Raw genomic sequence first — 13892 nt, 5'->3', positions numbered from 1 at the left:
AGAAAAATATTAAATCTCTAGATAAACGAATTTACCTCTATCCCATTAAAAGCATGACTTGTGAGAGGCAAGATCAAATTGTATTAATCCACTTTGGGAGACTGGATAATTGTCTGTCACAATACATAGATAACTGAGCTGGAGCAGAGCTTAGAGTTTTCTGAGGCAGGTAGTTACCATGGTAACATATAGTCAATGATGGCCTCCTCTCTAGCATGGGTTAGGAAGACAATTTTGGTGTGAAAGAAGAAGATGCTAGGGCAGGACTTTGTTTTCAGTCGCTAAGGCCCTCCTCTTCCTCTTATTTCCCTTACTCTTACTACCTCTGCCATCTTTGTTTATTCCTCCTACAATGCATTTCAAATCTCTATGATGAGAGTAAAATGGTAGTGATGGTGGTAACGTCATTAGGATAGAGAGAAGCAAATCACAGGAACTCGCCATAGATGGCAAAATAGCAATTGGTCTGATTTTGCTGACACTAAGTAACCTGAGCTACCAACTGAAAATTTTGAGCACAGGTCAGTGTTATCTTCTAATGTCACTAAACTGTCCTTAAAATATAAGTGGTTTTGGAGAAAAGATGTATTTCTCTTGGGCTATCACCAACAAGTCATTTAGTGTCCCCCTCCACCGCTCTCTGTGTTCTTAGAGTTCAATCCTTGGTACCTCTCCCTCACCCCCTTGTCCTGCAGTCTCTCAATCCCTATCTGTCTTCGCTTTCTCTTCTACTAGTTCTATTCCACTATCTATCATGTCAACCACTCTCCTGCTACTAGCCTCATCTCCCTGACCCTGTAGCGTGCTGGGGTTAGCAACTACCAGTCCAAAAGAAGTGACTTAATATTCACAAATTGTGTGCCACTTGTTAAGTCACTGGTACCTTGAAATTGGCCATATTTTACCTGGAAATTGGCAAAAGCTACAAATCAGAGATTCCCCCTTTACTCCTCCCTCTCGTATCCCCAAGGTCTGGTTTATTAGTGCACCACCACCCTGGTCCCACTGCCCTTCCTTTGTCTCATGCTGGCAAACCTCAACTATAGGTGAAAGTAACTGCTTTGTTCATGTGTACATTTGGATTGCTGGGTATTTCTAGAGAAACTCCCAAAACATTGCACATTTTTGCCACTATGAATTCATGACCTCCAACAATTCAGCCCAACAATTCTTTTGTGTTTTCCCAGTTAGTTCTTCCATTCTTTGCAATATCTAAAAGTTTGTCCATGTTCTTTGACTCTCTAGCTCCACTACATTCCCTTAGTTCTAGATCCTGCTTAATAGAAATAAGAGAAACCTTCAAATGGAATATTCTCAATTTCTTTCCTCCTCACCTTACCTTACCTTACTTAACCTGCACATTTGTCTTTATCCCCATCTATTCCCTCCTGCTGTAATGGAAGAAAAGTACATTCTTTAGAGTCTAATCCTTTATCTCCTCTGAGGTCTGTCTCTGTTGATATATTCCAATTTCTTTATTGAATCTTCAACTTCTCTCTTGTGGGTCTTTCCTTCTTATCTGAAGAGGGATGGTCTGGCCGGCCCCTGGATATCAACCCTCATCACTCCTTGAGCCATCTCCTAGTTTCTTAAACATACCATCCTCCCTCCCACCCCACAGGGTTTTACACATGCTTCCTTCAGTCTGAAATGCCTTATAATCTCAGTGCAAGAAAGCTTTTCCTAAACCACTGAGCCAGTCAGGTTCCTTTGCTCTTTGTTCTCCATATATCTTTATTATATCTCTTCTGAGCATGTGTCTCACTTTGTAATTATACATTTATTATGGCAATTATATAATTAACATCTTCTGCATGATATAAGCTCCATGAGCTCTGGGAGTGTATGTGCTTTTGCTCAACCTTGTGTTTCCTGGACCTGGCACAGTGCCTGGCATATAGTAGGTACTCAATGAAGAAACTGACTCACTGAGCGTTTTTTAAGCATTTAAAGCCATCTTTCCCATCCTCCAAAAATTCATCTCAACCTCATGTCTGCTTATCTCTCTCTCTCTTGTACTTACTCTCAGGCTTGCTGGCTGTTTCTTCCATCCTCCATCGTCTCCCCACACTAACCTCCTTAGAAGAGCTGTCTCATCTTCCTTTGTCCATTTACTCACCTCCTGTTTATTCCTTGCATCATTGGCTTTTATACGTCATCACTCCACTAAAACTACTGTCACTAAGCCCACAAAGAAACCTCTTTCATTAACTGTTGCATGATGTCCACTTCCACTCTCAGTACCTTATGAGACCTCTAAGCATCACTGACATTGTTCAACTTCTTCCTTCTTGAAAATATACCTTTTCCCTTAGCTTTCACACTTCACACTATTCTGGGTTTCTTCCTGCCTTTTCAGTCTCACTAGCTGCTGTTCCTCAGCCCGTCTTTTATATGTTAATGAACCTACCCTCAACCCTTCTCTCTGATCCTCTGAAAATTCACCCACTCCCATGGTTCAAATACTGATGACATCCAAATGCCTACTTTTAGCTCAGATCTGATTTCCATTCCATATCCACCTGCTTATTGGATATTTTTACGTACTTGGATATGAGACTGTAGATATACACCACAAACTTAACATGTCCAACACTTAACTCATTATCTTCTATCCTTGCAATTTGTTCTCCTTTGTGTGTTCCCCTTCATAGAGTGACTACTACCAAGTTGCCTAAGTGAGAATCCTGAGCATGATCTCGGCTCTCTTTCTCTGCCCTAGTGCTCTCATTTAATCACTAAGATCTGTTGATTCTATCTCTTGAATATTTCTGGAATCTGTCCACATCTCTTTAGCCCATAACAATAGTCTGGTCACTTCTCAACTGGATTACTGCAACCACCCCTGAACTGGTCTGTTACCAATATCTAATCTTATCCATTTTAATCTATTCTCCACACACCAGCCAGAATAGCCTTTCTAAAACATAAATCTGATCATTTCTGTCTCCTCTTTAAAAACCCACAATACTTGCCCCTGTCTGAAGATAAAATCCAAGTTGCTTACCGTTGGATTACAGGCTTACGTGGCTCTGTACCAGTTGTTTGGCTCCTGCTTACCTCTCTAAGTCTTCTATCTACTCCCCTCATTCCCTCTGTCCTTGAGCCCTATTCTCCAGTCATGAACTGCGCTTAAGTCTTGGACAGCTCCATCTTTTCTTACCTCTGGGCCTCTGCATATTCTCTGCATGGAACTTCCTTCCCTCTTCCTCCATATACTCCTTAATTCCTGCTAATCCTTCAGGTCTCATCTTAAATCTTACTTCCTCTGAGAAGTCTTTGTGTATAGTTCCTGGCACATAGTAGCTACTCAATAAATGACCTATCTTTCCTAATTCCCTTGTTTTAGTTTAATGTCAGATTTTGCAGTTTTAATATTGTTCAAGTTATTTTACTAATAAAATACAAACACAATAGGCTATTTTACTTTTTAAAACATTCTATTATGAAGATCTACCAATAGAATATTTTGAGTGATATGATGGAACTTTTCTACTAATGAGGTTCATCATAACTGTGGCACTTGTAACACTGTCCCAAATAAAAATCAACTTAAAAAAAAAAAAAAAAAAAAAGACTTGCTTCCCAGCTTTTGGAGAATAATTCTCAGGAAAGGTTGACATGGCCATAGAACTAACGTGTATTATATATATAGTACTCTAAATTGTGTTATAGATGTTTTACTCTTCTAATTCATCTCTTTATTTTTACCAGAGCAGTGCCCACTAAGTGATGTTTAAAAGAGCCAAATTTTTAATATTTCATCATCTACATACATGGCACCTATTTGAAACATAAGGAGGCATAAAATATTGCATTAAATCACATACAATGTCTAATACCTGGCAGTTTTTGGCCAACAAGAATGGTAATTTCATCAGTTCAAGCTAATACAAGTGAGTGATATTGAATAAAATTATGTAAAAAAAAAACAGATCAAGAAAAATTATAAAGGTTATATGTATATGAACTTGAATATATATAGGTATCACATTTATAAATTCTTATACTCTAAAGAAATATCAATTTTCTTAACAAGCTTAAGATGATCCCACAGCACAAAAGTTAATTTTTTTGAGTCACTGAGTTCCCTTTAAGAATCTAATAAAAGTTACATATTTTCTCACCAGGAAAAACAAAATGCTTAAACGCTTATATAAAGAAAGTCAAATTTCTAGTGACTCAGAGTCCATGAAGCCAAGATCCAAGTTTAAGAAGCTCTGCAATAGCAAAATTTTAAACTATAAGCTAACAACTGAATAACGATATTCAACCAAAGTTGCCTTCCTGTGAAAGTGCAGGATATTCATATATTAAGTAACCACATTATTTTTCAAAGTAAAGTCTGATGGGTGAATGTATTTTCTCATTTTAGCTTGGCTGGATCACAGGAACAGAAGGGATATCAGAATGATTTAAAGTCATGTTAGTAAATTAGAAAAAAATAAACACCGAAAAATATTCTTGATATTTAATGTCACACGGGTTTCAGAAGAATAAAGTTATTTACCCAATCCAATGTGCTTTATTAATAAATCCTGTTATCCACACACAGAGGTAACAATTTATTTTTTACCAGTAACAGTTGCATTTATTTTAAAACCAGTCAGTTTACTGAAATAACTGGGTCATCTAGTTCCTTAAAGTTAGAGGAAAGTGATTCATTTTCAAGGATAATTAAACGAGAACATGTCCATTCCAAGATTATACGACCGTACACAAATCCTATAGAAATAATTAAAATCCAAAAAAAAAATGTGTTACCTTTGACAGAAATTCTATTGTTAAACAGGCTGTGGATAAGAAATCATGAGCTCCAACTTTTTTGCCTGTTCCATGTCTGCAGTCACCTTTGTCTGTGAATGCTTTAACATGCAGCCGTGTTCTGTAAGTCCATGATTTCCTAACATTTCCAGTTCCCAGCACATGCTGCTGTAATGATGGCATGATGACTCACATCCTTACCACACTCCCACTTTCATTATTCAGTGTAACACCTCATCCTCCACAACCTCTCACGGGTTACAGCATATCAGAATGGGGAAGGGGTAGGAGGGGCCGACAGTGGAACAGGCCTGAGTGCTTTTTCAAAACTGCAAGCTGCTGTGAAATCAATGTAGTGGGTTGTGACTAGCAGAGGGAAGGGTAGAAGTTTAAAATGGAATAGTAGAAGAAAAACATCAGAGTGCATCATACATTGTAAGCGTAAGTATCTCTTCAGATGTGTGTGTGTGTGTGTGTGTGTGTCTGTGTGTGTGTGTGTGTGTGCACGTGTGTATGTTTAAGGTCTTGATATAAAAGCTATTTCAAAATGTAGGTCTTGGTTTAAAAACAATCTTAAATTTTCATGTTGGAGATCTACGTTCTAGTCCCAGCACGATCCCTGAATACTGTACAATTTATGTCTTCCTTCTTTCAGTTAAACCTCACATCAGCCTCACAATCATGCTATAAATTAAAATGGTGTCCCTTGGGTACTGTTTTAAGTATCTAAGAGAAAGGTACTCTCCTTAGATAATACAAAAAGAAACGAAACAAAACACAAAACTAAATAACCGTATTATTGCTTAAAAAAAATTCCTATCTATCTGTTCATGACCAAATAAATCACTCTGGTTGCACATAGCACTTTCATCTCAGGAACAATCCATTCAGATCATATTTTGAACTTGTCTTCTAACATTTTATGTTTCAGTGTCTCTCATATCTCACGTTTCTGGCTTGACAATCGTCAGTTACCTCCATCCTCTGAGGAGCTTCATAAATTATATTGGGAAAAAATCTTTCCCTGTACATTTCATATTTTTAAAACACTTTCCTGGGTTTTTTGTTCTCAGTTATTTTCCCACAGTTCTAGATTTCCCTCGAAAACATTTACCTATACCTCTTAACTCTCTACTCTTTTATTCTTAGAAATGCATGCTGTATTTTAATGGATCCCTACAGCACTGCCCCAAGTTATAGTACTTCTTTCTGACAGCTCGGGAACAATCAGCTGGCTGAAGCCTACCTTTCAAACCTACTACCCATAAAATTCAATCAAAGGCACCGTGACTACTGTGTTTTCAACGTCTACAGACAAATGTGGCTTATGCTTAGTCACCTGGCTTAGCCAAATAAAACAATCAGTCATAAAGCCTTTAAAAGTGTGCATTTCAGGATGAAGACTTCAGAGGTCTATCTTTCTTAAGACCTTTGGAATATGATCTCTTTGAATATAGAGTTCATTTGGAAGGCAACGTAATCTTTTTCTCCTCAAGCTATTTACGTTCAGCATTGAGTTGTACTTTTGAAACATTTAGAATTTAGTTTAAAATAACTTAAAATTCAAAACAAGTCTTACACCAGAGAAGTGTTGCAGTGGGTATTATGCTTAAGTGAAGTCTGTGTCAAAATACATTTTAAGAAATGAGCTTAATAAATCAATGGCTACTCTATCTTCTAGTTGCTCAATCCCAAATCTGTGGAATCACTTTGACCCCTCTTTTCCTTTCACACCCATGTTTAATACATCATGAAATCCCTTTGGTTCTCTTTCAAAATATACCCAGGTTCCAACCACCTCCATCTCCAATCCATCTCTGTCCCCACTATTATCACCCTGGTCAATCTATCATCATTTCTCAACAGGGTTACTGCAAACCCCCTATCTGATCTCCCTACTTCTACTCTTACCTTCCTATCGTCTGTTCTCAACACTGTAGGCACTATAATCCTCTAAAACCTCAGACAGATCTTATCACTCTTCTACTCAAAACCTTGTAAGGGCTCTTCACTACACTCCAAGCAAAGCCTAAAAACCCTTACAGTGACCTACATTTTTAGGCTCCTTGTGAGCTCTCTAACTTCCTCTCCTATTGTCCTCATTTTCATTCACTTCATTCTAGCTACACTGGTCTTCTTGCTGTTCCTCCAACTCACATGGCATGAGTCAGCCCCAGGGCCTTTGAACTAGCTGTTGCCTCTGCTGAATTGCTCTTCCCCTAGACATCTCCATGAATAATTCATCTCCTTCACCTTCAATGAGGTCTACTCTGACTACCAAACAACAACTATAACTTTCCTTCTCCCCACCAAACCAATCTTGCTTATTTTGCCCTACTTTTTCTTTTTTCATAGCTATTTATCACCTTCTAACATATTAAATATATTCTTTATTATGTTAATTGTTTACTGACTCTCTCCTTCGGCAAGAATGTAAAGTCCATAAGACCTGGGATCTTTGTTTTTTCAGAAAACAAATTTATATTTTTGTCATGGTTAGGTAAGAAGATTCCCTAGTATATTCCAAAGGTACAAGAATTTACATCAGTAAATTGGTTCCATTTTTTTTTTAAATGTGCCATCTCACCTTGATACCACAATTCTCTAGATAAAGATTTCTATTTTAACTTATTTATAAAATTTGTTTATTTATATCAGACATCTGATAAGGAGCAATGTATCCACAAACACTTGTCAGGTGTGGGATGGAAATGCGTAGATCAAGACAGAGCTTTCCAAGTCCCTTAGAGAAAGGAAAGCACGGCCTAAGCAGGCTTTTCTTGCTTGGTCCTAAATAATCTTAAAACAGATGGCAAAAGCTAAATACTAAGTCTGCTGCTATGGAAACCACTATCACAGCAACCCATTCTAGAGCCCCACCTATGAGATAAATGTTTGTCTTCCTCTTGTTACAACCTGAACCTGCTAATTCACTCTAAGTCCTACTAGAAGGTACAGCCACTATAGATACAAATCAGCTTGACAAAAAAGTCTGAGAGAAACTAGGTCATACACCATTTCACCTTAAACAGTCAGAATCCAGCAACATACTGAGAAAGAGTTTTATATAATCTGCCATGTTATTCTGCATTCAAGTTCCACCTTTATTATCTATAAATTCATATATCTTACCTTAATATTGCAAGCCTGCTCCATTAACCTTCTTGCATTTTCCTCTGCCCTGTATCTCTTTGGAAGCTGGACTCTGAAGAACTTTAAAGCACCTTCAAAATCAGCCTGCAGAAGATCTTCCTTTGAGGTCTAAAAAATAATCACCAAGAATCATCAATTACATTTTAACCTACATTCAGAACGAATACATTGTAAAAGGAATTTCTATTTTCCTGAATGTACTTTTATAGCCAAGATCTAGGTGAGCTTCAAAAATTTTGAGGAAGAGATTTCTAACCTCTTTAACTATAAGCTGAAATAAGTCACCATAAATCCTAGACGTGACAAAAGAATTAACAGGCTAACATATTTAATTTATATTACCTGAAGATTTGAATAGTGGATCTTGGCAAAGCTAACCATGTTATGGCTCTAAAAAAAGAAAAATGCCAGAAAAGGAAAAACTTTGAACTCTGGGACTAATCTGTGATTTTAGCTTGGCAGGCATTTTAAGGATATTTTACAAAGCTGGCTGAAGACATAGACAATGCAATCAAAGCACAGCAGAATTATATAATAAACACCTAATGAGAGGATGACTTTTCAACTAGTGACAGTAGCAGTTCAAGTGAAGAAAATAAGAAATTGTACCCATATCTTTTTTTTTTCTTTTTGCGGTATGCGGGCCTCTCACTGTTGTGGCCTCTCCCATTGCGGAGCACAGGCTCCGGACACGCAGGCTCAGTGGCCATGGCTGAGAGGCCCAGCCGCCCCACGGCATGTGGGATTGTCCCGGACCGGGGCACGAACCCGTGTCCCCTGCATCGGCAGGCGGACTCTCAACCACTGTGCCACCAGGGAAGTCCTGTACCCATATCTTAAAGACTATCATAAAACAGTAAATGAAGCAAACCACTTAACTACTGAACTTCTTATGAAAACTACTGCTTACCAGATTTACTTAAGAAATAACCACCACTTATAAATATATGTATACCCAGAAAAAAGACTGAAAGGAAATAAAAGAAAATGTTTCTCTGGATAGTGGGATTATGATTTTTTTTCTTCTTTATATATTTTGCTGTTTTTCCTGTAGTGAAGATTTTGTAATAAGAAAGGCAATAAATATTTTAATAAACAACTATAAGTAATCGCTGGCAAACACTGAGACGCAAATTAAGAGATTGAGAAAGACTGGGTACACAGAAGTAGGCCAAGACAAAAAGAAATAAGGTGTTTTAAGAGTCAGCACTTAATTGTCAAAAACTGCAGAAATCAAACAAAAACAAACAGACAAAAAAAAAAAACATGGTGGCTAGAAATCACAGATCTACATGCTAGTTCAAAATATTACTTTAAAAAAAAAAAAAAAACAAAATATTAGTTTATTTACATTCAAATTTAAAACTGATTAACCTTAAAGACTGCATTGAAAGAGTATAAGGAAGTCAGAGGAATCCTGCTCATAATGAGTTGATGTCATCACCACCAGCCTGGTCTAAGCCATTGTCATCTCTCAGGTGAGCCACTGCACTAACTCCCCAACTGGCCCCCCTCTTTCTGCTCTTGCTCCCCACAATCTACTCTCCTTACAGCAGCTAGATGATACTTTTTCAGATCATGTTGCTCTTCTGTGTAAAGCTCTCCAGTGGTTCTTACTGTGCTCAGAATAAAACCCAAAATCTTTACCATTGCCCACAAGACCCTTCAGGATCTGGGGCCCTTGCCTTCCCCTCCAACCTCATGTTGAATCACATCTCCCTCCTTGCTCTCAAGCTCCAAGCACACTGGCCTTCTTTCTGTTTTCTTGTACACACCAAGTTCATTCCTAACTGAAGGCTACTGCCTGTTCTCTCTGCCTGGAATATTCTTCCCCCAGATCTTCATAATGATAACAACTTTTTGTGATCTAGATTTTAGCACAAATATAAGATCTGAGTTAGGCCTTTTCTGAGCACTTAAATTCTTCCCCCCAGCCTATCAAGTCATTTTCCATCCAGTCATTTTCCAGTTTCACTTCTGTTTTCGTCCTAAGGAAAGGGGATTTGTCTGTCTTGTTCTTTGCTGTATCCACTGCCTAGAGTACAGGAGGTACTTAACTAAAATTTACTGAATAAGTGAATGAATTCTACTTCTGCCCCTCTTTCACTATACATATATAATTTTTTCTTCCCTTCTCTCCTCCCCTTTAAACAGAAACATGTAAAATAGAATAATATATTAATTCACACAGCAGGCATTTTCACGGGGAACTAGGCTGGCCCAAGTTTAGATTCACAAACTAGTAATCAGAAGACAGAGCCAGGCTAATAGTGCCAGGGAAAAAAACAAGCTTCAGTACATCTCAGATTTATTTCCTCCCTCACAGATACTGAGAGATGGTGGCAATAAGCAGTGGAGAGAATATTTAGCATGATAAAGGGCTATCATCTCACCTTAACTTGGTTGGAAAAGGCAGTTACTGGAAACAACTTCAGCCCCAAAGAGGGCCTCTTCAACTAAAATATCAACTGCTGAATTACTGAGAAAGCATCCACCTACCAGTTATGCCAGACATACTACATCCTTTTTCACCTGTAATACTGGTTCTGATGATTATCTCTTTGGCAATTGTTGGGAAAGTTCAACACAGGCTGCTTACAGAGTTTGTAGCGAAACAGGATTAGTAGCTTTCTTCATTAGTCAAAAACCTTCTAAGGGCACCTCTTCTATTGTCAGTGCAACTAACCTCTAGTTACCTGCAAACAGATGCCCAAAAATGGTGGGGAGCAGTCTACTGCCCACAGGCAGCAGCATGGTTACCTAATTTTCTAATACGGCCCAAGGCCTAATTTCAAGTCCAGCCTCTGAGTTCATACAAAAGCAGAAAGATTAGGATTAAAGATGAGAAGTCAAATATCCTGTGACATTTGCCCTCTGGTCAGGCAGGGATGGCCAGGCACACAGAGATGCTCTTTGGAAGAGGCTGTAGTCTCAGGGGAGGTACAGCAAGGAGTTCCCTACCCAGGTGGGGCTGAAGCTCAACTCAGGTTAAGTCTCTGGAAACCAGAATTCAGAGTGCCCTGTGACTGGCCCAACTCAAGCCCCTGAAGAGAGGAGCTCTGATAACCATGAAGCAAGTGTAGAAAATGCATCTTATTTAATCATCTAATTTTAGCCTCTAGAAGTACTTGTCAATTAGAGGTCCTCAAGCAAGGTTGCAAAGGATGGAATAGTCATTTTAATTCCAACTCTGGCTAACTCATGGTACTGCATAAGTCTCCACCGTTCTCCTACTTTAAAAGTGGGACTATATTCAACCTCGAGTATTTGAGAATGAACAAAGTTAAGGCATATGAGTATATTTTGTGAACCCCAAAACAAATGTAAGGGACAACATTTTGGAAAGTTGTCTCTGTTGCTCAAATATGCTCAGATACTGAAATTTTAGTATAACATTTTGTTACATTGCTTATAGTCCTTTTTTCCTAACCTTACAGATATATAGTTAACAAAATTTGAGTCACTTTGTACATATTATTTTGTTAAATATATACACCTCATAAATGTCAAGCATTGATGTAATAATATTAGTCCAAAATATAGGTAGTGGTGCTTTCTATGAAACTAAAACATGGCTTCAATCACACATACTAATTATTAATGAGCTGACTACGGAGATATTAACTTAATTAATGGTTATAATTGAGTTTATAATTGCATGAATGCTAACCCTCTTCTCCAACAAAGAAGAGAAGTTTAACACATGATCTTGTGATAAGACCCAAGCTTTAAAAATACACCCCTAAAAGGCAGACTAACATTTCAAAAACCAAACCAAGTACCCGAAAGAGGTTGGGCTGGCTTCTGGATAACATTATCCATCTGTACTCACTAAACAGAACCCCATCAGGCAGAAAGAATTGATTTAAATTGGAAAGGCTGTTCTTCAACTGGGAAATTCTTAGAGTTTTTCTATATTACCTTCAGAACAATAGTAAAGGAATAGTAAAATAATGAAAATGCAATTACTTTGCTAACAGTATTTGCTAAGTAATGTCAGCCAGAAGATAATATAGACAAGAACTAGGGAATCTGAATAAGCAAAGGCATGTTTTCTTCCCTTGTAGAATAAAGGAAAGAACTCTACCAGCTTTTAAGTAAGAACTAATAAATGATAACTTTTGAAAATCAGTGGCTCTACTAATACTTATCTTTTGCTCTCCAAACTTTCTGTCAAATCCTTTTAAGTGATGATAGGAAACATGTTTACCAATTATACCTTCAAAGGTAACATTACTTCTTCCTCATTTCTATGAATAGAGCTATATAAAAAGATTACCTGGATAATTAAAAAAACATTTAAACAAGTCCTACTTCTATTTCCTTTCAAGTAGGTAGAAATAAATATCCAGAGGGAAAGGTAAGTAGGATGTTAATGTAAGAATCCTTCCCACTCACCCCAGTAAAATGAATTAAGCACATTGCCAGGCACACAATAGACACCAACATATATCTGTTCCATGAATTTATAAAGGATCTACTTCAAGCATACTCACTATTAATAAGTCAAAAATTTATAAGATGCAAATTAGAAAGGAGATGTAGGATTTATTTTGATATAAAAATTGACTTTTATATTTGGGGGGCATCAGAATTGGGGGGGCAATTCTTTTATATATTGGGGGGCATCAAAATTGACTTTTATATTTGGGAGGCAACTTTTATACTTGAGTCTTTAACTTCTTTTAAGAGTTATCATCTCTCTTCAGTGAGTAATCCTTGCAGCAGTCAACAACAGAGGTAAAAATGGGAGAGAAACTTTCTCCTCTGCTCTTTTATTCCCTCCTTAAAATTAATGTTTTAAGGAAGTCCACAAATTAAAAAAACAAAACTAGGATGCAGTTTGACAGCATAAAGAAATATGATCAAAATTAAACTTTAAATGGTTACTGGAGGGACAGCTGGAACATTTGGCTATAGATATATGTCAATCCTCTTCAGCCTGAGAGTCCTTTGGATTCACCGTGCACAGTGCCCAGAGTATCAGATTGAAACTACAGCCAACACTGATATCAACATATAATGATCTGATAACTTCCCATGTCATATAAAAGCAAAAAGAAAAAATCTAGGAGGATAGGGAAGATTTTGAACCTGAGTAAAAGTTTTTCCTCTTTCTCCAAATTTCACACACTTACAGAGGAATATGAACTCTGGCTATGTGCCCCTGCTAATACCATTTGGAGTGTGTTTTTCCCACTGAAAAATTCAGTGCAAGAGTATCACATTTTAAAGTGATTTTTTTTTTTTTTTTTTAAAGAAAGGAGGGTGGGTGGAAATGAACAGTTCTAACATTTGAGTGTTAGCTCCAGATGCTTCTATTGGAAACCTCTCATTTTCTTGGATGACAAATCTTTCTTTAAGGGCCTCTGATGAGCAGCAAAATCTAGGTTTGATTATTTTAGGGGATTATTTGAAAAAAAATCTAGGCATGTTTCTCTTTCTCACCTTCGCTATATTCACCACAAATGGCTTTTCTTCCTTTAGTTATAGTGTCTAACAGGATTTCCATTCCATTGAGAAATGTTTCTGGAGGTCTGAGAATCATTTGGAAGCACAGGCTTTTAGAAGAGGACATTACTTAGCTGGTATCTAGGATACGTATATCCCTTGCTTTGGTATTTTAATTTCACCAAAGAAACGTGTGTTTGGTGAGTCTGCACACAGAATTTATGCCTTGTGGTAAAATCTAAAATGGAGTACTTGTACTTGATTTATTAAAGGAAAATTATTCTTTACTAGGTGTACCTTTGAAGAACAATAAGCAAAAATTCCAAATGTGCTTGGTGTTCTCATAGCTTGATGGTCTCTCTGTGAATCAGGGAACAATAAATAAGGCTCAAAGTCCAAGTCTACAACACTGTCTTGGTAAATCTTCATTTATTTGATCAGTTTCATTAAAAAAATTAACTTGTCTTATATGAAGAAAACTACTGGCATCTTAAAAGTAAAATAAGGGATTTGTATGTGTTTAA

General features: G+C 37.4%; 1 protein-coding gene across 4 annotated transcripts in view; it reads right to left on the bottom strand.

The window, feature by feature from the left end:
• RABGAP1L (RAB GTPase activating protein 1 like) overlaps positions 1-13892 on the bottom strand; it is a 619828-nt gene that overhangs the window by 121093 nt on the left and 484843 nt on the right. For all 4 annotated transcript variants that reach the window (XM_065882769.1, XM_065882778.1, XM_065882786.1 and 1 more), the window contains one exon: positions 7897-8025. In XM_065882769.1, the coding sequence (XP_065738841.1) occupies positions 7897-8025 (129 nt within the window). The remainder of the gene's footprint in view (positions 1-7896; positions 8026-13892) is intronic.

The sequence above is a fragment of the Phocoena phocoena genome, chromosome 1 (assembly GCF_963924675.1).
Source record: "Phocoena phocoena chromosome 1, mPhoPho1.1, whole genome shotgun sequence".
Taxonomy (NCBI): domain Eukaryota; kingdom Metazoa; phylum Chordata; class Mammalia; order Artiodactyla; family Phocoenidae; genus Phocoena; species Phocoena phocoena.
The sequence above is the reverse complement of the archived record's forward strand: the minus strand, read 5'-3'. Positions and strand labels throughout refer to the sequence as shown.